This window comes from Ranitomeya variabilis, chromosome 2 (assembly GCF_051348905.1).
Source record: "Ranitomeya variabilis isolate aRanVar5 chromosome 2, aRanVar5.hap1, whole genome shotgun sequence".
NCBI classification, from domain to species: domain Eukaryota; kingdom Metazoa; phylum Chordata; class Amphibia; order Anura; family Dendrobatidae; genus Ranitomeya; species Ranitomeya variabilis.
In genome coordinates, this window is record NC_135233.1 from 279,664,250 (window position 1) to 279,690,954 (window position 26,705).

The 26,705-nt window shown below is 43.6% G+C and overlaps 1 protein-coding gene across 2 annotated transcripts in view; it reads left to right on the forward strand.

Moving 5' to 3' along the window:
• ATRX (ATRX chromatin remodeler) overlaps nt 1–26,705 on the forward strand; it is a 272,152-nt gene that overhangs the window by 96,850 nt on the left and 148,597 nt on the right. For both annotated transcript variants that reach the window (XM_077285034.1, XM_077285033.1), the window contains exons 10-11: nt 1,133–3,507; nt 14,042–14,120. In XM_077285034.1, coding sequence (XP_077141149.1) covers nt 1,133–3,507; nt 14,042–14,120 — 2,454 coding nt within the window. The remainder of the gene's footprint in view (nt 1–1,132; nt 3,508–14,041; nt 14,121–26,705) is intronic.

A 26,705-nucleotide genomic window follows, 5' to 3' on the forward strand; every position in this document is an offset into this window, starting at 1 on the left:
AAATTTTTGTAGGGAGCTGAAGCTCGATGTTGCCCAGGGACCGCCCCGAAACCTGAAAGATCTGGAGAAGATCTGCGTGGAGGAGTGGGCCAAAATCCCTGGTGCAGCGCGTGCAAACTTGGTCAAGAACTACAGGAAACGTCTGACCTCTGTAACTGCAAACAAAGGTTTCTGTACCAAATATTTAAGTTCTGTGTTTTTATTGCATCAAATCCTTATTTCATGCAATAAAATGCTAATTATGTAAAATTCATAGTGTGATTTTCTGTTTTTTTTTTTTTTTTGTTAGAATCTGTTGCATAGTTGAAGTGTACCTACGATAAAAATTACAGACCTCTCCATTCTTTGTAGGTGGGAAAACTTGCAAAATCAGCAGTGTATCAAACACTTTCCTTTATCGCTTCATTGGGGAACACAGGTAACCATTTTAAAACTGAGGTACTTGGCGCCTGTCAGTGGGTGTATACTGCTGGGGAGGAGCTATATTCATTTTTTTGCTTAGTGTCAGCCTCCTAGCGACAGCAGCATACACCCATTGTTACCTACTCCCCCAATGAAGGCTCCAAGAAAGATTTTACAGTGAGTACCAAAAATCCTTCTTTTTTCCCCACTGTATCTCTGGACCCAACTGGATAAACTTTTTACGTCTCCTTTATTACTGATCTGTTTAGGCATTGGGATGATGTAACTGCAGTAGCACAGCATTTTTAGTGTACAGAGCACAGGTTCACCTTTGTGTGTTTCAAATGCAATATTAAAATCACCCACGTATGCTTTATATCTGTATCAAATGATGAAGGGCTGGGGACCAAGTAAGCCTGGCTGCCGAATCCATCTAGAGTTCTTTAAATGACTGTATTCATTTAATTCATACAATATTAATAAGTTTATATTATTGGCATTGATATGTTTCCACGGACTCCAGCTCCGCATCCATCACAGCATCTTTGCTCATTCCCCTGAACCAGGCAGTTCTGGTAACTTAAGTTGTGCCGGAGACTAGGGTGTGGCATTTTATTATTAATGAATTGGTCTATTGTTTTTTTTTTGTTTGTTTTTTTTAAAGCCATATTATGGCCGTTATATAGAAGAGCATAATATTTGTATTTTTTTTTCTTGTTTCCTTTCGTAGGTGGTGTGCTGAAGGAGGAAATCTTATCTGCTGTGATTTTTGCCACAATGCCTTCTGCAAAAAATGCATTCTCCGAAACCTTGGTCGGAAAGAATTGTCTATTATAATGGATGAAGAGAGCAAATGGCATTGCTACATATGCGAACCAGAACCTCTGTTGGACTCGGTAGCTGCGTGCGACAGCGTTTTTGAAAACTTAGATCAGCTGTTGCAGCAGAATAAGAAAAAAATGAAAGTAGACAATGATAAGAGTAAGCCTTATGACCAAACTCAGAAAAACCTAAGTTGTAATGGACAGGATAAACAAATGGATAAACCACATTCTTGTGCAATAACCTATTCCTTCAAGGCATTAATGGTTCCAAAGGATATGTTAAAAAAGACTAAAAGAATAATTGAGACGACAACTAGTTTGAACTCCAGTTTTGTGAATTTTCTGAAGCAAGAATCTGAAACTGCGGACGCTAATCACAGCACTAGAATTAGACAGTTAAAGGCATTTAAATCCATTTTAGGGGACCTTAAAAAAGCACATCAAGCTTTGGAGGAAAGATTGATCAAAGAGATGGCTTCTGATTTTGGCAAAACAAAGAAAAACCGAGATGTTAGGGAGAATAGGCAGCCAAAAGAGAAACAGAGTGATAAAACTAGCGAGCCTCGGAAAGAACCAGCCAGCAAATCTGAAAAAGAGAGAGTCAAAAATGTCTGCAATGAAAAGTCCAGAAAGTCTGAGAACAGTGGTGCTGTTGAAAAAGTAAATTCAGATCAGACTCAAAATGGAGAACAAAACGATGTTTTAGATTCAAGTGTTGAAGAAAAAGAGGGTAATGAAGAAAATGAAGATAACGGTGATCTAAAAGCGTCACCTTTACATGGAGAGGTCACAGAAGATGCCTGTATGGGCACACAGGATAGCGACGTTGAAATGATGGAAGGTACAAAGCAAAAGCAGAATGACAATCCCCCTGATGACACTTCATTAGAGGTCATTGAGCAACCTCAAGAGGATTCTCAAGTTGAGGATGCATCTGATATTGAAGATCAACCAGATAAGTCTGAGAAAACTAGAAACAAGCTGAAAAAGACAAATGAAAGGCCAAAGCGTCCCACAAGTAACAGCAAAAAGAGAAGTACAGATAAAAGTAAGAAAGAGCAACAGTCTAGTGCAGAATCTGAAAATGATGCCGAGAAGACAAGATCATCGAAATTAGCCAAGTCTCGTTCACGGACGAAGAAAGAGGAAAATGATCCATCCTTTTCGTCTAATGCTGCTGAAGCACTTGACATGGACATTGTGTCTGTCCCCTCTTCTGTGCCAGAAGATATACTTGACAGCCTGGATGCTTCACAAGAAGCTCAAAATGCGCTGAGTGATTCAGGCTTAAAACCGCCAAGTAAGAAAGATGGAAAAAAAGATCCAAAGTCGACTGTTAAAAAAGAACTGATTCTGAAATTGTCTCCTGTATCTCGTTCCAAGTCACCTTCTAAGAAAATGCAGTCAAAAGGAGAGGCTTCTGAAGATGGATCTGATGCTGACAAAGCAATGAGCCCCAGCAAGGTTTCTGGTAATGAGCAATCATCTGAGAATGAAGAGTCCAAGTTAAGAAAGTCACCTCGTGTGAAAACCACACCCAAAAGACGCCAAACTGATAAAGTGACCCCCTCAAATACAGAGGAGGAAAGTAATGATACAGACAAGGAGAAAAAGCAGTCCTCTAAAAAGAAAGAGAATAAGACAAAACATGCTTCTTCAGACACTGGTAAAAGTTCTAAAAGAAAATCTGACAGAAAGAAAACAGATACCAAGAGCCATGAAAGTGGGTCTGATTCTGAGGAGATGCCTGATGTTCTTAAAAAAGCAGCGCTGATGAGTAACTCTTCTTCAGAACATGAGAGCTGCAGTGAAGCCAAAAAATCTAAAAAAACAGATAAAGATCACCTTAAGGTGGATGGAAAACGCAAAAGAAAGAGTTCAAGTTCTGGTCCAGAAGTTTCTAAGAAGTTGACGAGAAACTCAACTGCAAAAAAACGAAGATCAAACCACTCTGATTCATCAAACTATGACTCAGAACTGGAGAAGAAAATGAAAAAAGCAGGAAATACAGAGGCTGCAAAGAAGGGTAAAAAGAAAACCGTTAAGAGTGAGGAGGAAAGTGCGCCATCTGCCGAAGAAGTGAAAAGCAAAAAATCCAAGAAGAGTAAGGCAAAGACCACCGCACTGAAGAAGAAAGAGTCTACTTCATCTTCTGACTTGTCTGAAGACGGTCACCATAACTTAAGTCACAATTCTGAAGAAGGCAGTGAAGATGAGCAAAAGATAATGCCCATCGTGGAGAATGAGGTCCTGTCAGCTGTTGGATTCTCTCAGTCCTCCGGTATGCATTTATAATCCTGATGGTTTATTACGCCTCATAAAGGTTCTTTCCTTATTTCACTAACCACTTATTTTTCTTATTGGTTATGTTAAAATAGTCATTACTAGAGCTTGGTTTTCTTATTCTCCCCTATTTGGATCTATTCCAGTTAAAACTTCATTATTAGATATACCTTTCTTTGCAATTAGAGCAAAGCTGTTCAGGTAATGTGGACAGCAGCAAAACATTCTGATCTTGTGAATAGTGTGCAGCTGATATCCGCTTATTCATTCACAAGGTCAGGGACCATCAGTTTGTATTCTGCAGACTACACTTAATGTTATCTCTCCTGCTTGTAAGGTTCAGGTATACATTATGGAACACTTTGTAGCTTGGTAATCAGCCAAATTTAGCATCGACAGAGGTGTAATAAGGATTTCTGGAATGTATAAACGGCCTTGACCAGTAATCCTAGTGAACGATCACCGCCACAGCGGTATTGCTTTCTCTAGAGCTGGCAAATAAGGGCTGCTATTGGAATTATTAGTTTGTTTTCCTTGTAGGCAATTTTATTTTTCTAAGAACCTTGTTATTAACCTCTTGCTTATGTGACATGTATGTCTTATCATGTGTAGGGCATGCTCAGTAGATAAGTCCACTCCATGTGTAGTGAAAGCGGACTGTGGTATATAGATTTCCCGCCTGCCACCGACTAGACTGCAGTTAACTCCAATTGGTGCAGTGTTACTCTTTCAATTAATCTGAGCACCGACTGCTAATGACTCCCCCGACCTGAGGGTCACAGCTTCATATAATTTCTGAGGCTGTCACACTCTGGTTGGGAAACCCACTTCCAGTCGGTGCATTGCGTTTTTGATCTTGGACTGAAATCCACAGATGTCTGTCTATGCCAGATTAAGGTGACACTGACATATTGTACCAGAGACTGTGCAAGAGTGGAAGAAATGTAAGGCTTCTTTCACACTAGCGTCGGGCTCGGCCCGTCGCCGTGCGTCGGGCCGAGATTCCCGACGCTAGCGTTGTCTCCGCCGCACAACGGGGGCAGCGGATGCATTTTTCCAGCGCATCCGCCGCCCCATTGTGAGGTGCGGGGAGGTGGGGGCGGAGTTCCGGCCGCGCATGCGCGGTCGGAAAAAGCGGACCGTCGGGAGCAAAAAAATGTTACATGTAACGTTTTTTGCTCCCGACGGTCCACCACAGCACGGCGCAACCATCGCACGACGGGTGCGACGTGTGTCATTGCGTCGCAAATGCGTCGCTAATGTTAGTCAATGCAGAAAAAACGCATCCTGCAAGCACTTTTGCAGGATGCGTTTTTTCGGCAAAACGACGCATTTGCGACGTAATGCAGTTAACGCTAGTGTGAAAGTAGCCTTAAAAGTTCAATAAATCCTTTTCTTTGTTTTAAACATTAAATTAAAAATAAAATATTATTTCAAACATTAAAGGGAAGGTGCCGTGATTTTAGTTTTTGTATTAATAATTATTGATTATATTATCAATTATTTTTAATACAAAATTAAATTAAACTACTTTTAGATTTTTGTATTTATTCCCTTTTATTTTTGCCACTGGAGGCTGCCATTTTCGTTAGTGGGGGTTTAAGTGTCTGGGAACGACACTTGCACACCTCACTTACGGCAGCCATGGGCATAAGAGACTGCAGTCGGACTCCGGCTCCTCCTCCTGCTTCTTAGCTGTGACCTGGGCACGCCCACTGGGCTGCTACGTCACAGCTGTGAGAGGAGATAGCGGCCATTTTGTTGTAGCTACAGATGTGGGCTTTATTTCCCTCTGTCATCGCACACACAGCTCAGTGCGTGCGATGGCAGGAGCTGCTGGGTAGAAGCTGCTGCTGGGAAGCGAGGTAAGTATCTGCAGCGAGGAGCGGTGATTGCAGCCTGTACTTAGTATTACAGTACAGGCTGCAATCACTGCCGACCTGTTCAGAGCACAGCAGGGAGATCGTCACACTGCTCTGCCCTGAACATGATTCAGCACTTCCTGGGAGAGGACTGAAGGCAAGTACAGGGTTTTTGTGTTTGTTTTTATTATGCACCTACCACTGCTACCTGCCCCTATATATACCACCTACCACTGCTACCTGCCCCATATACAACCTACAACCGCTTCCTGCCTCTATATACCACCTGCTACTGCTACCTGCCCATATATATATATATATATATACACCACGTGCCCATATATATACACCACGTGCCCATATATATACACCACGTGCCCATATATATACACCACCTGCCCATATATATATACACACCATGTGCCTATATATATATATATATATATATATATATATATATATATATACATACATACATACATACATACATACATACATACATACATACATACATACATACATACACCACCTGCCCCTATATATACCATATATCACCTGCCCCTATATATATCACCTGCCCCTATATATACCACCTGCCCCTATATATACCACATACCACTGCTACCTGCCCCTATATACAGTCATGGCCAAAAGTATTCACACCCCTGCAATTCTGTCAGATAATACTCAGTTTCTTCCTGAAAATGATTGCAAACACAAATTCTTTGGTATTATTATCTTCATTTAATTTGTCTTAAATGAAAAAAACACAAAAAGAATTGTTCTAAAGCCAAATTGGATATAATTCCACACCAAACATAAAAAAGGGGGTGGACAAAAGTATTGGCACTGTTCGAAAAATCATGTGATGCTTCTCTAATTTGTGTAATTAACAGCACCTGTAACTTACCTGTGGCACCTAACAGGTGTTGGCAATAACTAAATCACACTTGCAGCCAGTTGACATGGATTAAAGTTGACTCAACCTCTGTCCTGTGTCCTTGTGTGTACCACATTGAGCATGGAGAAAAGAAAGAAGACCAAAGAACTGTCTGAGGACTTGAGAAACCAAATTGTGAGGAAGCATGAGCAATCTCAAGGCTACAAGTCCATCTCCAAAGACCTGAATGTTCCTGTGTCTACCGTGCGCTGTGTCATCAAGAAGTTTAAAGCCCATGGCACTGTGGCTAACCTCCCTAGATGTGGACGGAAAAGAAAAATTGACAAGAGATTTCAGCGCAAGATTGTGCGGATATTGGATAAAGAACCTCGACTAACATCCAAACAAGTTCAAGCTGCCCTGCAGTCCGAGGGTACAACAGTGTCAACCCGTACTATCCGTCGGCGTCTGAATGAAAAGGAGACCCAGGAAGACCCCACTTCTTACCCCGAGACATAAAAAAGCCAGGCTGGAGTTTGCCAAAACTTACCTGAAAAAGCCTAAAATGTTTTGGAAGAATGTTCTCTGGTCAGTTGAGACAAAAGTAGAGCTTTTTGGGCAAAGGCATCAACATAGAGTTTACAGGAGAAAAAAGAGGCATTCAAAGAAAAGAACACGGTCCCTACAGTCAAACATGGCGGAGGTTCCCTGATGTTTTGGGGTTGCTTTGCTGCCTCTGGCACTGGACAGCTTGACCGTGTGCATGGCATTATGAAGTCTGAAGACTACCAACAAATTTTGCAGCATAATGTAGGGCCCAGTGTGAGAAAGCTGGGTCTCCCTCAGAGGTCATGGGTCTTCCAGCAGGACAATGACCCAAAACACACCTCAAAAAGCACTAGAAAATGGTTTGAGAGAAAGCAGTGGAGACTTCTAAGGTGGCCAGCAATGAGTCCAGACCTGAATCCCATAGAACACCTGTGGAGAGATCTAAAAATGGCAGTTTGGAGAAGGCACCCTTCAAATATCAGGGACCTGGAGCAGTTTGCCAAAGAAGAATGGTCTAAAATTCCAGCAGAGCATTGTAAGAAACTCATTGATGGTTACCGGAAGCGGTTGGTCGCAGTTATTTTGGCTAAAGGTTGTGCAACCAAGTATTAGGCTGAGGGTGCCAATACTTTTGTCTGGCCCATTTTTGGAGTTTTGTGTGAAATGATCAATGTTTTGCTTTTGTCTTCATTCTCTTTTGTGGTTTTTCATTTAAGACAAATTAAATGAAGATAATACCGAAGAATTTGTGTTTGCAATCATTTTCAGGAAGAAACTGAGTATTATCTGACAGAATTGCAGGGGTGTCAATACTTTTGGCCATGACTGTATACCACCTACCACTGTTACCTGCCCCTATATATACCACCTTACCACTGCTACCTGCCCCTATATATACCACCTACCACTGCTACCTGCCCCTATATATACACCACCTACCACTGCTACCTGCCCCTATATATACCACCTACCACTGCTACCTGCCCCTATATAATCCTAATCTTGTCCTGTGTATCTAATCTTGTCCTGTGTATCTAATCTTGTCCTGTGTATCTAATCTTGTCCTGTGTATCTAATCTTGTCCTGTGTATCTAATCTTGTCCTGTGTATCTAATCTTGTCCTGTGTATCTAATCTTGTCCTGTGTATCTAATCTTGTCCTGTGTATCTAATCTTGTCCTGTGTATCTAATCTTGTCCTGTGTATCTAATCTTGTCCTGTGTATCTAAACTTGTCCTGTGTATCTAATCTTGTCCTGTGTATCTAATCTTGTCCTGTGTATCTAATCTTGTCCTGTGTATCTAATCTTGTCCTGTGTATCTAATCTTGTCCTGTGTGATACTGACTGGTAAGTCGTGTATCTAATCCTGTCTTGGGTAGCTAATCCTGTCTTGGGTAGCTAGTCCTGTCTTGGGTAGCTAGTCCTGTCTTGGGTAGCTAGTCCTGTCTTGGGTAGCTAGTCCTGTCTTGGGTAGCTAATCCTGTCTTGGGTAGCTAATCCTGTCTTGGGTAGCTAATCCTGTCTTGGGTAGCAGACTTTATCACACACGATAGGATTAGATACACGGCTCAGCACCGTGTCACACAGGATAGGATTAGATACACGGCTCAGCACCGTGTCACACAGGATAGGATTAGATACACGGCTCAGCACCGTGTCACACAGGATAGGATTAGATACACGGCTCAGCACCGTGTCACACAGGATAGGATTAGATAGACGGCTCAGCACCGTGTCACACAGGATAGGATTAGATACACGGCTCAGCACCGTGTCACACAGGATAGGATTAGATACACGGCTCAGCACCGTGTCACACAGGATAGGATTAGATACACGGCCCCCATTTTAATAGCCAGTAAAGGCTAAGTATACAGTTGTGTGAGCATGAGCACACTCCCCCCCCCCCCCCCCCCCCCCCCCCCAATAGACCAGCACACCGCTCTCCTGAAATACTGTGCTCTTGTCACTCTGCTCCTTCCACCATGCATCTCTGTGACCACCCTAGACCCCTAGATGCTCCCATATAGACAACACATGCCGCCATATGTATTTATTACATAATACTGCCATATAGATCACAAATGATGCCGCCAAGTATTGTGTGATCTGTATTATGGCATTGTGTGATCTCTATGGCGGTGTTATATGTGATCTATTTGGTGGTATTATGTTTGATCAGTATTGTGGAATGATGTGAAAACTATGACGGTATTATGAGAGTTATATTGTGGGATTATGTAGTATGTGAGAATTATATGGTGGTTTTATGTGTGATCTATATGGCGGTATGTGAGAAGTATATGGTGGTATGTGAGAAGTATATGGCAGTATTATGTGAGATCTGTATGGCGGCATTATGGGTGATCTATATGGTGGTATGTGAGAACACTATGGTGGTATGTGTGATCTATATTACTGTGAGAAGTATATGATGGTATTGTGTATGATATATATGGCGGTATTATGTGTGATGTATATGGCGGTATTATCTTCAGAAAGCGGACCCATTCTATGGTGGTTCTGGCTGAACACCTGCACGTGGGTCTGGGGTAATAGAGGGGGCAGCATGACCTCCAGTTAGGTGCAGTCGGGAGGGCTGGTGAGGCAGCTGAATAGAAGGGCCTTATTTTTATCGTTACTGTATGGCTACATTTCTTCCCAGCCTCACCCCGGACTGCGCCTGTCGCCTTGCTTTCTCACATTGCCAGGACAGCATGGAGAAGACAGGATCTGAGGAGGGGAATGGGGTCTTTGCATGCAATATCTGGATCAGAACAGGCCATCAATCAGCAGAAATGTTTCCTGGATTTCTGTGGAGCAGACGGTCCATCCATGTGTATAAAAGACAGCTCTCAATGTAAAATCCCTGGCTGCTCCGCGCACCGAACAGGTTGCCCCCCATAGACCAGCACACTGCTCTCCTGAAATACTCTGTGCTGATGTCACCCTGCTCCCTCCACCATATATCTCCCAGAATCCTTGCTGCCTGCCATCTTCGGTGACTGTCTACTTGTCAGAATAACTTTGCAGTCACTAACAAAATGGCTGCTCAATGTGTTCCTAATAGTGATGATTGAGTATACTCGTTACTTGAGATTTCCAGAGCACGCTCGGGTGTCCTCAGAGTATTTTTTAGTGCTCGGAGATTTAGTTTTCTGGGCCTCAGCTGAATGATTTACATCTGTTAGCCAGCATAAGTACATGTGGGGGTTGCCTGGTTGCTAGGGAATCTCCACATGTACTGATGCTGGCAAACAGATGTAAATCATTCAGCTGAGGCCCAGAAAACTAAATCTCCCGAGTACATACAAATACTCTGAGGACACCAGAGCATGCTCTGGAAATCTCGAGTAACGAGTATATTCTCTCATCACTAGTTCCTAAATCTCATCCGCTCTTATCCCTTAGCAAACACCCAGAAGGGGAGGAGAGGAGACATCACACACACACGTCAGCAGACTCCGCCCATAATTACTGCAGTGCTGTAATGTGAGCTAGTTGTACACTAGATTTTTGTCCAATTTCAGTAGCTGCTCCCCCTAGTGTTTAAAAGTGGAAATGCCAAACCTTTTAAAATTATTTTTCATATTTTACTAAATTATGAACAAATAATAATATTTTTTTAAGAAAATGTAAACATTAATTCTTTACATTTTTTCAATTGCTGGAAAAAAACATTTTTTGATGGCACCTACCCTTTAAGTGTATATGTAAGGGATTATTTTTTTCTGTTCACACCGTCCCACAGCTTGCTTGTAAAAATATAGAGGAGTGAAAATAATCTAGCTTAAAGGGAATAATAATAATAATAATTTTTATTTATATAGCGCCAACATATTCCGCAGCGCTTTACAACTTATAGAGGGGACTTGTACAGACAATAGACATTACAGCATAACAGAAATCACAGTTCAAAATAGATACCAGGAGGAATGAGGGCCCTGCTCGCAAGCTTACAAACTATGAGGAAAAGGGGAGACACGAGAGGTGGATGGTAACAATTGCTTTAGTTATTTGGACCAGCCATAGTGTAAGGCTCGGGTGTTCATGTAAAGCTGCATGAACCAGTTAACAGCCTAAGTATGTAGCAGTACAGACACAGAGGGCTATTAACTGCATAAAGTGTATGAGAACACGATGCAAGGAACCTGATTATGTGTTTTGTTTTTTTTCTATTTTTAATAGGCCACACAGGGATAGTTAGGTTAATGCGTTGAGGCGGTAGGCCAGTCTGAACAAATGAGTTTTTAGGGCACGCTTAAAACTGTGGGGATTGTGGATTAATCGTATTAACCTAGGTAGTGCATTCCAAAGAATCGGCGCAGCACGTGTAAAGTCTTGGAGACGGGAGTGGGAGGTTCTGATTATTGAGGATGCTAACCTGAGGTCATTAGCGGAGCGGAGGGCACGGGTAGGGTGGTAGACTGAGACCAGAGAGGAGATGTAGGGTGGTGCTGAGCCATGGAGTGCTTTGTGGATGAGGGTAGTAGTTTTGTACTGGATTCTAGAGCGGATGGGTAGCCAGTGTAATGACTGGCACAAGGTAGAGGCATCGGTGTAACGGTTGGTGAGGAATATGATCCTGGCAGCAGCATTCAGGACAGATTGGAGCGGGGAGAGTTTGGTAAGAGGGAGGCCGATTAGTAGAGAGTTACAATAGTCCAGACTGGAATGAATAAGAGAAACAGTAAGAGTTTTTGCAGAGTCGAAAGTAAGAAAAGGGCGAATTCTAGAAATGTTTTTGAGATGCAGATAAGAGCGAGCCAGTGATCGGATGTGGGGGGTGAATGAAAGCTCGGAATCAAGGATGACCCCAAGGCAGCGGGCATGTTGCTTTGGAGTAATGATTGAACCGCACACGGAGATTGCAATGTCAGGCAAAGGTAGGTTAGTAGAGGGAGAGAACACGAGGAGTTCAGTTTTTGACAGGTTCAGTTTCAGATAGAGGGAGGACATGATGTTAGAGACAGCGGTAAGACAATCACTGGTGTTTTCTAAGAAGGTTGGAGTGAAAGCAGGTGAAGAGGTGTATAATTGGGTGTCGTCAGCATAGAGATCGTACTGGAAACCAAATCTACTGATTGTTTGTCCAATAGGGGCAGTATACAAAGAGAAGAGGAGGGGGCCTAGGACTGATCCTTGAGGAACCCCAACAGTAAGGGGAAGGTGAGAGGAGGAGGAACCAGCAAAACATACAGTGAAGGATCGGTCAGAGAGATAGGAGGAGAACCAAGAGAGAACGGTGTCCTTGATGCCAATGGAGCGGAGCATAGTGAGGAGGAGCTGATGATCCACAGTATCGAATGCTGCGGAAAGATCCAATAGAATTAGCATGGAGTAGTGACCATTAGGGTACGTTCACACAGGACTTTTTTGCTGCTTTTTTTTATGCTAATTTTCAGCTGCTTTTTACAGTACCAGTAAAGCCTATGAGATTTCAGAAATCTCATGCACACACGTTGGTTTTTTGTTTGATCAGTATTTTCTGCTTTGCTGCTTTTTTTGGTCATAGGGCATGTCACTTCTTTCAGCGTTTTTGCAGCGTTTTTGCAGCGTTTTTTCACCCATTGACTTGAATGGGTGATGAAAAAAACGCTGCAAAAACGCTGAAAAAACGCATGTAGCATTATTTGCTGCATTTTTTGTGCAGAAAATCATGGCCAGCAGGAAGGGATCTCACAGCCAAGAGCTTAGGGGTGTGGTTAGTGAGGTGTGAAGAGCCATTGTGAGCCATTGTGAGGTGTCCTGATTGTGATCTATTGTGAGGGAGTTCCTGGTAGTAAGGTGTGAAGAGCCATTGTGAGGTGTCCTAGCAGCTGAAAAGTGGCATAAAAAAAGCAGCAATAATCTGCAGCAAAAATCTGCAGCAAAAATCTGCAGCAAAAATCTGCAGCAAAAAAGTCCTGTGTGAACGTACCCAAAAAACGCACCAAAAATGCACCAAAATAACGCACCTAAATTAGTATAAAAAAAAGCAGCAAAAAAGTCCTGTGTGAACGTACCCTTAGATTTAGCTGTTAGTAGGTCATTAGAGACTTTAGTGAGGGCAGTTTCAGTAGAGTGTAAAGAGCGGAAGCCAGATTGAAGAGCGTCGAGAAGAGAGTTATCTGAGAGATAGCGGGTAAGACGGGAGTGGACCAGGCGTTCCATGAGTTAGAGATGAAGGGAAGATTAGAGACAGGTCTATAATTAGCGGCACAGTTTTGGTCGAGGGAGGGTTTTTTAAGTAATGGATGTATGATGGCATGCTTAAATGAGGAGGGAAAAATACCGGAAGTGAGGGAAAGGTTGAATATTTTTGTTAGGCGAGAGGTGACAGCCGGGGAAAGGGACTGGAGGAGATTCTGGAGGGAATCTGTCTGTACGATCATAGGAAGCTGAATAAAATCTTATCTGAGAATCCGATGTCTTATTTCAGAGAAATCCTTGTTTTTGTTATATGTAAATGAGCTGTAAAAGGGAACCTGTCACCCCCCTCCCCCCAGGCGTTTGTAACTAAGGCTACTTTCACACTAGCGTCGTACGACGCACGTCGCAATGCGACGTTGCGACGTATCAACGCATACTGTGGAAGCTCCGCACAACGGGGGCAGCGGATGCAGTTTTTCAACGCATCCGCTGCCCCATTCTGAGCTCCGGGGAGTCGGGGGCGGAGTTCAGGCCGAGCATGTGCGGTCGGAAATGCTGCACACGACGCACCAAAAAACGTTACATGCAACGTTTTTTGTTGCCGACGGTCCGACGTGTGGCAATGCGTCGCTAATGTTAGTCTATGGATAAAAACGCATCCTGCAAGCAATTTTGCAGGATGCGTTTTTTAACCAAAACGACGCTGTGCGTCGTACGACACTAGTGTGAAAGTAGCCTAAAAGAGCCACTTGTGCAGCACTAATGCTGCATTCTGACAAGGTGGATCTTTTAGTTCTTGTTCCTGCCACTGCTGAAAGAATCATTAATCAAATTTGTCCCTCATACCTTGAAATCGCCACGGGGGCAGGTCTTTCCCCCCCCCCTAACACAGACGCACCACAGCCGCCACTCAGTGGCTGTTTTAGTTACAAATGCCGGGGGGGGGGGTGACCGGTTCCCTTTAAGATCTATGGGCCAAACGCTGTTCAGCTTGAGAATCTGCCTCCAAAGCTTAGATGAAATAAAAGGGGCTTTACCAGTAGCTTTATTGTTTTTTTGGTCTTTTATGGTCTCCATTTTATATATTCATAAAGCTTTGCTGTTTTCAGGTGATGAAGCAGGAACAAAATCTGCTACTCGCGATGGGGAGGATGAGGACGAAGATGATGACGATGATCCAGAGAATAGGTATGATTCCAACCATACGGACTTAAAAAAGATTATAACACACCCTAAGCGTGGGTCCAAAGCAAAGCAACGGAAGAGCAAGCAGGTTGTACAAACCCGGACTTCCTGCCTTTTAAAGACTCGATCCAAGGCTAATCTCAAGTTTGACCGAGTGGCCAACAAAGCAAGGCCAAAAACCAGAAAACCAATGAAAAAATAAATCTTTAAAGTGTTCACACACCTTGCATAGGGTGTGTTATAAATACACAGCAGTGTACTGTTGTTTGTCTTCATATTTTTCTTTGGGAAGCTATTTTTTGTTGGTTGAAAGCAATGACTTGAAGGATTGCGATTACTGTTCTAGGAAACAATGTTTGAATTGTTAATCTGTTCTTGAAACGCTGCCTTATTGGCTGTTGAAATATGTAAGTTTGAGTGGGAAATTTGTTCCTTAAATTTCTTTGCTCAGTTTTACTTCCTCTGAAAAAGAGACTTTATGGTTTGTGAAACAAAATCCATCCTGCCCTAAAATGTAAATGAGTTTGATCAACAGCTACTCTGCCGTTTTGTTTTGTGCTCACGAAGTGTACAGATTATGGGCATATAATGGCAGCATTTTATTATGCAAGCTATCCAAAATATTTTATTTTTCATTTAGATAATTAGTGTATGATTAAAGCTATTTTGGAACCCTTTGGTACGCTTTTTTACCATGACTTATGGGTCTGTCCTCACACATTCAGCCTTAAAGGGTATGCACTCATATGCAACCAGTGTTATTACCCTAATGCATGTAAAATATATGGAAACAAGAATACTTTGCAAGTAGCCTTGGTTAAAAATGTCCTGTTGTGTCTATGGCTCATATGCACAGACAACAAACACTGTTCTACTCGGTGTCCTGCATATTTTTTTTTTTTTTTTTTACAGCTGTTTTCCTTAATACCCCGCCCTCTTCTCCCTTCCTAGTCAGTTTTGCAGGGTTCAAGAAAGTCATGGATCTAGGACGCCATCAGTAAGGCTATTGACGTGATGCTCTGTTAAACAAAATCACTGATGGTTTCCCTTTTTTGAAAAAGTAGTTGATTTGATACATTTTACCAATACTTAAGAGGCCCTTTTCCTAGTGTTCTATGATTAGAGGGTCTTCTGGGGGTCCCTACTGGAACTAAGAATGAAGCGAACATAGGTCTGGCCACCATTCACTTATTCGAGCAGCCGTCCTTTACATACCCGTCCTATAGCGAGTGCTGCTGTTTAGTGGTCCTAAAAGTTATAAGCTCACAATTATAAAGTGATGGCGTATCCTGGCATTGAAAATAAACAAAACCCTGCAAAATATCTACCAGCCTGTTGGAAAAAGTGTGAATTGGGTGAGAGTGAGGGGGGAATCTGAATGAGGGGAGGCCATTTCCTATCCCTCAAATGGAAAGGTGACTCCATATAAGTTCTTTCTCTGCTGAGAACGGCGAACAGAATGGTAACCTTTAAGGGGTGAAGTGGACCAGTATTGGCAATTGCCAAACTGATATATTTCCAATAAATGCTGAAAATCGAGTTGGCCCCATTCTCCACTGGTGGTACAAGCCTCTTTGTGCTCCTTATTAACGGAAGGATGTACTCTTGATAGAAGGCAACAAGCGTAAGCTTATAACATTAAAGCTTTAAATTCAACGGTGTCCAATATCTGAGTGGGAAAGGTGCGTTTGCCTATCACGTGACATGTTAGAGCTGTTATCGCACCAATGGCACGAGAGATAACCGTCTTTGTCTGACATGTCGCTGCATAAGAACCTGCACACACCCAGCAGAGCTGACACTCGTCTATTCAGGACTGCCTCTTTCACGGAGTGTCTATCACTACCATTCACCCATTCAAAGTCTCTGTTTTGCGATAGTGAACTGGCACACTGTTTTGTAAGCTTTCTTTTGAGAGTTAATTGACCCCCGTCTTGTCTTATCCTATACCTACTATTGGTGGAAAAATGTGCTTGTCTGTTGCAGTTAAGGACACTGCTGAACAAGCGTTTTCAGCTGTTTATTCCTTATAAAGGGAGCTCTGCATGAGCGGCCACGGTGACCGGGCACATAGAGGGAGGTGTGCATGAGTGGCCATGGAGACACAGAGGGAGCTGTGCATGAGCGGCCACAGAGACTGGGAACATAGAGGAAGCTGTGCATGAACAGACACTTAGACAAGGCACATAGCGGGAGCTGTGCATGAGTGGCCACGGAGACCGGGTACATAGAGGGAGCTGTGCATGAGTGGCCACGGAGACAGGGCACATAGCGGGAGCTGTGCATGAGTGGCCACGGAGACAGGGCACATAGCGGGAGCTGTGCATGAGCGGCCACAGAGACTGGGAACATAGAGGAAGCTGTGCATGAACAGCCACGGAGACAGGGCACATGCGGGAGCTGTGCATGAGCGGCCACGGAGATGGTGCACATAGAGGGAGCTGTGCATGAGCGGCCACGGAGATGGTGCACAGAGGGAGCTGTGCATGAGTGGCCATGGAGACATAGAGGAGAGGGAGCTGTGCATGAGCAGCCACAGAGACTGAGAACATAGAGGAAGCTGTGCATGAACAGCCATGGAGACGAAGCACATAGCAGGAGCTGTGCATGAGCGTCCACGGAGATGGTGCACATAGAGGGAGCTGTACATGATCGGCCACGGAGACCGGGCACATAGAGGGAGCTGTGCATGAGCGGCCACAGAGACTGAGAACATAGAGAAAGCTGTGCATGAACAGCCACAGAGACTGGTGACATAGAGGGAGCTGTGCATGAGTGGCCATGGAGACGGGGACATAGAGGGAGCTGTGCATGAGTGGCCACGGAGACTGGGTACATAGAGGGAGCTGTGCATGAGTGGTCACGGAGACCGGGTACATAGAGGGAGCTGTGCATGAGTGGCCATGGAGACAGGGCTCATGGCGGGAGCTGTGCATGAGCGGCCACGGAGACCGGGTACATAGAGGGAGCTGTGCATGAGCGGCCATGGAGATGGTGCACATAGAGGGAGCTGTACATGATCGGCCACGGAGACCTGGCACATAGAGGGAGCTGTGCATGAGCGGCCACAGAGACTGAGAACATAGAGAAAGCTGCATGAACAGCCACGGAGACTGGAGACATAGAGGGAGCTGTGCTTGAGTGGCCATGGAGACGGGGACATAGAGAGAGCTGTGCATGAGTGGCCACGGAGACTGGGTACATAGAGGGAGCTGTGCATGAGTGGCCACAGAGAAACGGGTACATAGAGGGAGCTGTGCATGAGTGGCCACGGAGACCGGGTACATAGAGAGAGCTGTGCATGAGTGGCCACGGAGACGGGGACATAGAGGGAGCTGTGCATGAGTGGCCACAGAGAAACGGGTACATAGAGGGAGCTGTGCATGAGTGGCCACGGAGACCGGGTACATAGAGGGAGCTGTGCATGAGTGGCCACAGAGAAACGGGTACATAGAGGGAGCTGTGCATGAGTGGTCACGGAGACCGGGTACATAGAGAGAGCTGTGCATGAGTGGCCACGGAGACGGGGACATAGAGAGAGCTGTGCATGAGTGGCCACGGAGACGGGGACATAGAGGGAGCTGTGCATGAGTGGCCACAGAGAAACGGGTACATAGAGGGAGCTGTGCATGAGTGGCCACGGAGACCGGGTACATAGAGGGAGCTGTGCATGAGTGGCCACAGAGAAACGGGTACATAGAGGGAGCTGTGCATGAGTGGCCACGGAGACCGGGTACATAGAGAGAGCTGTGCATGAGTGGCCACGGAGACGGGGACATAGAGGGAGCTGTGCATGAGTGGCCACAGAGAAACGGATACATAGAGGGAGCTGTGCATGAGTGGCCACGGAGACCGGGTACATAGAGGGAGCTGTGCATGAGTGGCCACAGAGAAACGGGTACATAGAGGGAGCTGTGCATGAGTGGCCACGGAGACCGGGTACATAGAGAGAGCTGTGCATGAGTGGCCACGGAGACGGGGACATAGAGAGAGCTGTGCATGAGTGGCCACGGAGACGGGGACATAGAGGGAGCTGTGCATGAGTGGCCACAGAGAAACGGGTACATAGAGGGAGCTGTGTATGAGTGGCCACGGAGACCGGGTACATAGAGGGAGCTGTGCATGAGTGGCCACGGAGACGGGGACATAGAGGGAGCTGTGCTTGAGTGGCCACGGAGACCGGGTACATAGAGGGAGCTGTGCATGAGCCGCCATGGAAACTGGGCAGGAGTTGAGCACCACATCAGCGGCCTGCACATAACATATACAGGATTTTTTTTTTCTAATTTTTCATAAATAACCCTTTAGGAATAAAATGGTGTCAGATTCTCCTCAAGAGTTTGTAGGACATGTATATTTTTTTTCCCTCTCCTGAAATGTTACCCTGTTGTCTGTGTGGTTTGCATCACTACACTATTAGTGAATGGGACTGACACTGTGATCATAGGAAACAGTGACACTGTTGTGGTGGTGGGGTGAAATGTCACTACTCCGGTCTACACCCTTGTAAAGCATATTCTTTTTTTCACAATTCTCTGTACAAATCTGTCATCTTTCATATGTATAAAAGGAGCAGTAACGCTATTAAATAATGCCCCTCACCCACAAAATCTGGAGTATAAGTTAGATTTTCAGTACAGCACTCTGTTTTGCTTGTTCTTGACATTCAGAGGCAGTGTGCACCCACTGCATAATAACAGTGCTCTATAGAAGTGTGGTCTGGTACAAACCTGCAACTTCCAGCTATAGAGGAAATTAGCACCCCTGTAAGAGGTAACTGCTGATCAGATCTGGCTTGCATTTACCAAAGCTGTCAATTCAGTAAATTTACACTTGATTATTCCAGCTTAAATGGGCCGTCCAGCTTGACAAAAGTGAATAATATGCTTAACTAAAGAAAGCTTACCCCAGTCTGGAAATCAATAGCAGTGTAAGCAATAACACATTCAGCTTTTTTTTCTGTTTTTTTTTTCCGCCACCTTGGCAAAATGAGGCAGTCAGTCCAGTGCACACATCCACATTTAATTCTTGAACCAGGTTGCATTAGTATTAATATTCTATACGAATGTTTACAAGATGAAGAAAGGGTAACTGGAAGACATTTATATAGTCTGGAGCATTAGCGGCGAACATACATTTAGGGGCCAGTCACCAGAACTGGGTTTTGACACATTTCTCAATATTGTCCTACAAACCACTCCTGAGAACGTGATTTGTAGATCTTTGAGCCAAAAGTGAATATGATGCAAAAACTGACTTGTATGTTACTCACAATCCATTTGCTGCTTTTCTGTAATTTTTTAAAATAGGTTTTTATGAATAATATTTATTGTTCAGTTTTTCTGGTTGGTTGATGTCTTACCAGTCCGTAAAATGTAGCCTAAGAATTTACCTATAATGATTAATGTTCAGGAGCATGTTGCTTCTGAGACATATGTCTGCTGCTAGATTTTAAAAGAAGAAAAATGTAACTTAAATGCAATATAAAGACATAACTTTGTAAAACTAGATTCTGCCTTTCCTCCTGCGCTATTAGCAGCTCTGCTGAAGTGTAATTGTTGAATGAGATAAGGTTGATATGTTTATCGTGCACAACTGCTAAAGATGCTGGCTTTTTTACTTGTTTCTATAGAGTTGATTTTACATTATGGGAGCACAGCACAGCTGATTCAAACTGAATTATTATTAGGACTGTTACTTTGGGACATCATAAACTTCTTTTAAAGAAGTCACGTTTAGTAGTACAGACATTATTTGGAAGGCTTTAGATAAAGGGTGTTAAAGTTTGCAACTGAAAGACGTTTGAGAATGACAGCACATCAGCTTTTCCTTTACTCCTAACGTGAACTCATTGCTAGTCCTCAGTTTAGGCCTCTGTCAGCCATGCTACTTCCCCCAAAAATATTCCAGGAGCATTTCAAGTGTATTATCTGGATTTCTTGATTCATTCTAGAACCTTTTTCTTAATGAGTGAGGTGAAAACGGATGTCCTGCCAATATGTAGTGATGCCAAGATAAACCAAAATATTGGGAATGTATTCTTCAAAAAACTCACATTATGCTTTCAAGTAGATTAGTAATCCAGTACTGTGTTAATTAACCAGGGACCTTGTTTCTGGACCGTGAGATTTCAAGGTGTCCTGTTTGGTGGTCATAGACTGTGCTGATTAAAACTGAGTAACCGCCTTGAGAAAACCTGCTTAGAATCAAATGTCAATGAAACAGGGAGTCTTAATTTGTGCGTCGTCCATTTGACCCATTTTTGGAGAATCCCATTTAAATCTTCTGTAATTCAGTTGATGATGCAGTGCTGTGCTCCCACATGTGTGATTTAAACTTCTGCTTATATTTTTTTTTGTTTTTCCTTTTGGGATTGTTTTGTTACCTCATCAGTTCTAACGAGGTTAATGGTGTATTAATGCATTTTGCTTTTATGGTTGCAATAAATTTTTTGAAACTTTCTTGTCCATGCATTTCCTTTTTTATAATTATTGGATGTGGGAAGGATTAAGGTAGATTACAGGGAACTTTGGGTTAGTCACCCAATTTAAAAAAAAAAAAAAATCATTTTTTTTTTGTTCATCGGCTCTTAGGCAATGTTCACACATTGTGTTTTTATGTTCTTTGTGCAAATTAAAATCTTTTTACAGTGGCAACAAAAGCTATGAGATTTCAGAAATCTCATGCACGCAACTTTTTTCCTGACTTAATTGAAAAATTGCAGCATGTGAATTTCAGTGGTTTTGCATCATTTTTTGACCCATAGAAAGCAGTGGGTAAGTGCCAAAAAAGTTTTTGCTGTGTTTATAGTGAAAAAGCAGATAAAGCAGGATGTGAAGCCCATTTTTTTGTGACTTTTTTTTTTTTTTTTTTAGGATTAATACAGTTTCATTAAATTAATCATTTGTTGAAATAGACATTGCCTGATCATCTCTATGCACGACCATCGTGTAAAAGTAAATAAGGGTACTGTCACACAGTGGCACTTTGATCGCTACGACGGTACGATTCGTGACGTTGCAGCGATATCCATACGATATCGCTGTGTCTGACACGCTACTGCGATCAGGGACCTCGCTGAGAATCGTACGTCGTAGCAGATCGTTTGAAACTTTATTTCGTCGCTTGATCACCCGCTGACATCGTTGGATCGGTGTGTGTGACACCGATCCAGCGATGTGTTCGCTTGTAACCAGGGTAAACATCGGGTTACTAAGCGCAGGGCCGCGCTTAGTAACCCGATGTTTACCCTGGTTACCAGCTTAAACGTAAAAAAACCCAAACACTACATACTTACATTCCGGTGTCTGTGCCCCGGCGTTCTGCTTCTCTGCACTGTGAGCGCCGGCCGGCCGGAAAGCGAGCACAGCGGTGACGTCACCGCTGTGCTTTCCGGCTGGCGCAGACACAGTGCAGAGAAGCAGAAGCCCGGGGGACAGACACCGGAATGTAAGTATGTACTGTTTTTTTTACGTTTACGCTGGTAACCAGGGTAAACATCGGGTTACTAAGCGCGGCCCTGCGCTTAGTAACCCGATGTTTACCCTGGTTACCCGTGGACTTCGGCATCGTTGGTCACTGGAGAGCGGTCTGTGTGACAGCTCCCCAGCGACCACACAACCACTTACCAACGATCACGGCCAGGTCGTATCGCTGGTCGTGATCGTTGGTAAATCGTTTAGTGTGACAGTACCCTAAGTCTGACCAATGTGTGAAATTGAACAATACCTGACAAACTCAAGGGATGACCCATGTGTGAACATAAACCGTGTCCTGCCTACAAAGTGCACTACCAATGTGTTAGGTAAAGTATGCCTGACAAATTCCACTCCCCCCAATGTTAGTACATCTGCAATTCTGTATTTTTTTCATGAACTTTTTTTGGTCAGAATAGTCATTTATTTTTTTTCAGACATAAAATAATAATTCTCCACTAAATAATTTGATCAAATTGCCTTTTCCCCAAATGTTTTATGGAGTCACATACATCTTACATTGTTTCTGTTTCTATGGTGGAAGCAAAACTGAACTTGGGGATCCTGAAAAACACAGCAAGAGAAGGAAAAGTAGCAAAAGTCAGCAAAACCTGCTTTTTTTTTTTCCTTCAGTAATGCCAAGAGATTTATCATCAGAGTACTGCCCAATGTATGTGCACATAGACTATGGAGGAGATGGAGGAATTAAGTTCGGTCTTCTCGGCACCTGTGCTGTAATGCTCTCATCCCATAGAATCCAATCACAGTGCGATGACATTCATTCACATGATCTGCCCAATTTCTCTTGCATAAGAGACTCTACGGCACGTATATATATTTTCAGAAGCTTGGTCCTATTTCTGGTGGAAAAATAAGTTAAAGGGTTATGTCAGGATGTTTCTCCCCCACACATATAGATGTGGTGAGATGGCCTGTATAGGCATTTGTCATAAAATAAAAAAAGATACCTAATTTGTAGTGTTCTGATGTGTCACCCATGATAAATCTAGAGTAGGAACTATATGCAAATCAGGCTGTAAGGAAAGAAGCCGTCCAACTACAATGTCACTTTGAGCCTGATTTGTATAAAGGCCCCGTCTCACTAAGCGATTTACCAACGATCACGACCAGCGATATGACCTGGCCGTGATCGTTGGTAAGTCGCTGTGTGGTCGCTGGGGAGCTGTCACACAGACCGCTCTCCCCAGCGACCAACGATCAGGGGAACGACTTCGGCATCGTTGAAACTGTCTTCAACGATGCCGAAGTCCCCCTGCAGCACCCGGGTAACCAGGGTAAACATCGGGTTACTAAGCAGGGCCGCGCTTAGTAACCCGATGTTTACCCTGGTTACCAAAAAAAACAAACAGTACATACTCGCCTTTCGGTGTCCAGGTCCCTTGCCGTCTGCTTCCTGCTCTCACTGAGCCGCCGTACACTGAGAGCAGAGCGCAGCGGTGACGTCACTGCTGTGCTCTCACTTCTCACTGTACGGCCGGCAGTCAGTGAGAGCAGGAAGCAGACGGCAAGGGACACCGAAAGGCGAGTATGTACTGTTTTTTTTTTTTGGTAACCAGGGTAAACATCGGATTACTAAGCGCGGCCCTGCGCTTAGTAACCCGATGTTTACACTGGTTACCAGTGAAGACATCGCTGGATCGGTGTCACACACACCGATTCAGCGATGTCAGCGGGGCCTCAACGACCAAAAAAAGGTCCAGGCCATTCTGACACGACCAGCGATCTCGCAGCAGGGGCCTGATCGCTGGTACGTGTCACACATAGCGAGATCGCTATGGAGGTCGCTGTTGCGTCACAAAACTTGTGACTCAGCAGCGATCTCGCTAGCGATCTCGCTATGTGAGACGGGGCCTTAAGACTCCTAAGCTAGATTTCTCTAGACTGGCCTGATTTAACTTCCTTAGGTTTTTGCACCAAAAACACAGCAAAAACTGATAACTTTGTTGTTTGCTGGCTTTTTGCCCTTAGCTGTTGTTTCCAATGGGTGAAAAAACGCTGCAAATACGCTGACAGAAGTGACATGCTGCAGTTTGCAAAAATGCAGTAGTTTTCCATATCAGTCAGGACAATAAACCAATGTGTGTTCATGAGATTTCTGAAATTTCATATGCTTTGCTGGTACTGTCAAACTCATCTTATAATTTGCATTAAAAATACACCGTATAAAAGGCAACGTGTGAACATAACCTTACAGTAGCCTCAAATTATATGAAGTAGGCCAGTCATGTTTATATGGCATACACAGAGGACGGAACTGACTTGATGTTAAAACAAAAAAAAAAGTGATTTTCATCTTGCACATCCAATCTGCAGCAGTGTCCCATGTTCCGTTACATTTTCCATCTAGTGCTAGTTTCTTAGCTATAATCCAGTGCATCTCCTTAATGGAGTATGGCAAGTTTGACACATGTATGATCATTTGAGCTGCCCTTTTATGTGATGTCACATCTGACCGTCCTTACTTTAAAGTGGATGCAGTCGAGCATGAGCATTGAAATGGATGGGACTTCAGTGGATTCATGATGTAAAGACCTTGCACTGTAGTGTCTTGGATGTATGTTTGGCTATGTTGACGCATTAATTGCGCCTGAATGCTAAGCGATCCCACCAACATGTATGGTTTGTTGTTGCTCTACTCGATTGTACAGTTGCCCTGTAGAATCTGCATTGAAGGGTAAGAAAACATTAAAATAAATACAAAACTTGCTGCATTAACCCCTTAATGACCACCAAGATGTCTTTTTACTGCCTGCTAAATGAGACTAGCATCCCTCCATGGGTGATCCTGTAGCTGACAGCTTGCTGCATCAGCCACTGGTCATTTAACCCTTTAAATGCTGCTGTCTATAGTGACTATGGCAGATGGTTGAGTGCTGGGGGGGGGCTTTCTCTTTAACCCCATTGGCACCCTGAGATCTTGATCACGTGGTCCTGATGTTTGCCATGGCAGTTCACTGCCAAATAACGGCCATAGGCCAGGTTCACATTCCGTTGGTGCCGTCCGTTCAGTTCATGCGTTAAGCGGACTGCACCAACGCTAGTGCCTTTTCCAATATTGCGTTATGCGATTGCGATAGCATCTGCGTAGCGGTGAATGACCCGGAAACGCTGCAGACCGCGTCCGAGGGTCTGTCACAGAATGACGGCACATCGCTAAGGCTACGTTCACATTTGCGTTGTGCGCCGCAGCGTCGGCGCCGCAACGCAAACAAAAACGTAGCAAAACGCATGCACAACGCTGCGTTTTGCGCCGCATGCGTCCTTTTTTTGATTGATTTTGGACGCAGCAAAAATGCAACTTGCTGCGTCCTCTGCGCCCGGACGCGGGCGCCGCAGGGACGCATGCGGCGCAAAACGCAAGTGCGACGCATGTCCATGCGCCCCCATGTTAAATATAGGGGCGCATGACGCATGCGGCGCCCGACGCTGCGGCGCAGACCGCAAATGTGAACGTAGACTAACTCATGCCGATTATGCATTTGCGTTAGCGATGCGCTACATAGTGGCCGTCAATGGGTGCACTGAAGCATCAGTTACATTGCGTTAGTGCCGCTGTGTAACGGATGCCGTCAGCGCATTGCCATTGACGCAGTGTGAACCTGGCCTTAGTCTGCCAGCTATAGCGGCCTGTTCAAAAGTTATCAACGTTTAGGTGGTAAAAATAAACTTTTTCATTTGTTATGCTACTTTGCATTAAATCCTGAAAAGCACCAGAAGGGTTAATAAACTACCCGAAAGCAATTTTGATTACATCAAAGGGTGCAGTTTTTAAAATTGTATCACTTTTGGGGGTTAACAACATATAGGACCCACAGTCACTTAAAAAAATGAACAGGTCCATATAAAAATAAGTTTTGTACGTTTCCTTGAAAAAAATGAAAAATTACTGCTGCATTTTTAAACCTAAAATTCTAACAAAATAAAACCTTTTACAAATGGTGCTGATGTAAAGCAAACATGAGTAATTATTTATTAATGGTTTTTTGTGGTATGTCCACCTGGATTATAGGCATAATCGGTCAGTTTGAATGACGGTTGCGACGTGTCATTGCGTCGCAAATGCGTCGCTAATGTTAGTCAATGCAGAAAAAACGCATCCTGCAAGCACTTTTGCAGGATGCGGTTTTTCGGCAAAACGACGTAATGCAGTTAACGCTAGTGTGAAAGTAGCCTTACATATCAACCTAAATTTTGCCACTCAAATAACCAACGTATGATATGCCACAAAAAAACCCTCAATCAATGGTGTATATAGAGAATCCTTCCACAGTTATTACTACATATAGTGCCGACACAAGTCAGATTAAAAAAACATTGGCCTGGTCACTAAGGGGTTAAGTTTAGATGCTACCATTGCAACAGCTAGATTCTTTGTCAAGAGGATCTGAAAGGAAAAAGATAAATTGGAAATAGATAAGGATCAACAGAAATGTTTCTTATTGAACCCCTTAGTGACAGAGACAATTTGGTACTTACTGACCAAAGCAATTTTTACAATTCTGACCACTGTCACTTTGAGGTTATAGCTCTAGAACGCTTCAACAGATCCCACTGTTTCTGAGATTGTTTTTTCCGTGACATATTGTACTTCATGTTGGTGGTAACATTTCTTCAATATACAGCACTGGCAAAAATTGAGACCACTGCAAAATGTTCAGTTTGTCAGATTTTTCTCTTTATAGGTATATTTTTGAGTGAAATGTAAATTTTTCATTTATTCTGTAAACTTCTGACATGTCTCCAAATTTCCAAGCAATAAATTTAGTATTTTTTTTCTGAAAAGGAGAAATGGTCAAAATTACAAAAAAAAACAAAACAAAAAACCCAGTGCTTTCAGACCTCAAATTAATGTAAAGAAAACAAGTTCATAATCATTTAGAAACAACAATACTAATGTTTTAAGTCAGGAACAGATCAGAAATCAATATTTTGTGGAATAACCATGATTTTTAATCACAGCTTTTATGTGTCTTGGCATGCTACCCACCAGTCTTTCACACTGCTTCTGGCGCAAAAATGTAAGCAGTTATCATTTGTTTGATGGCTTGTGACTATCCATCATCCTCTTGATTACATTCCAGAGGTTTTCAAT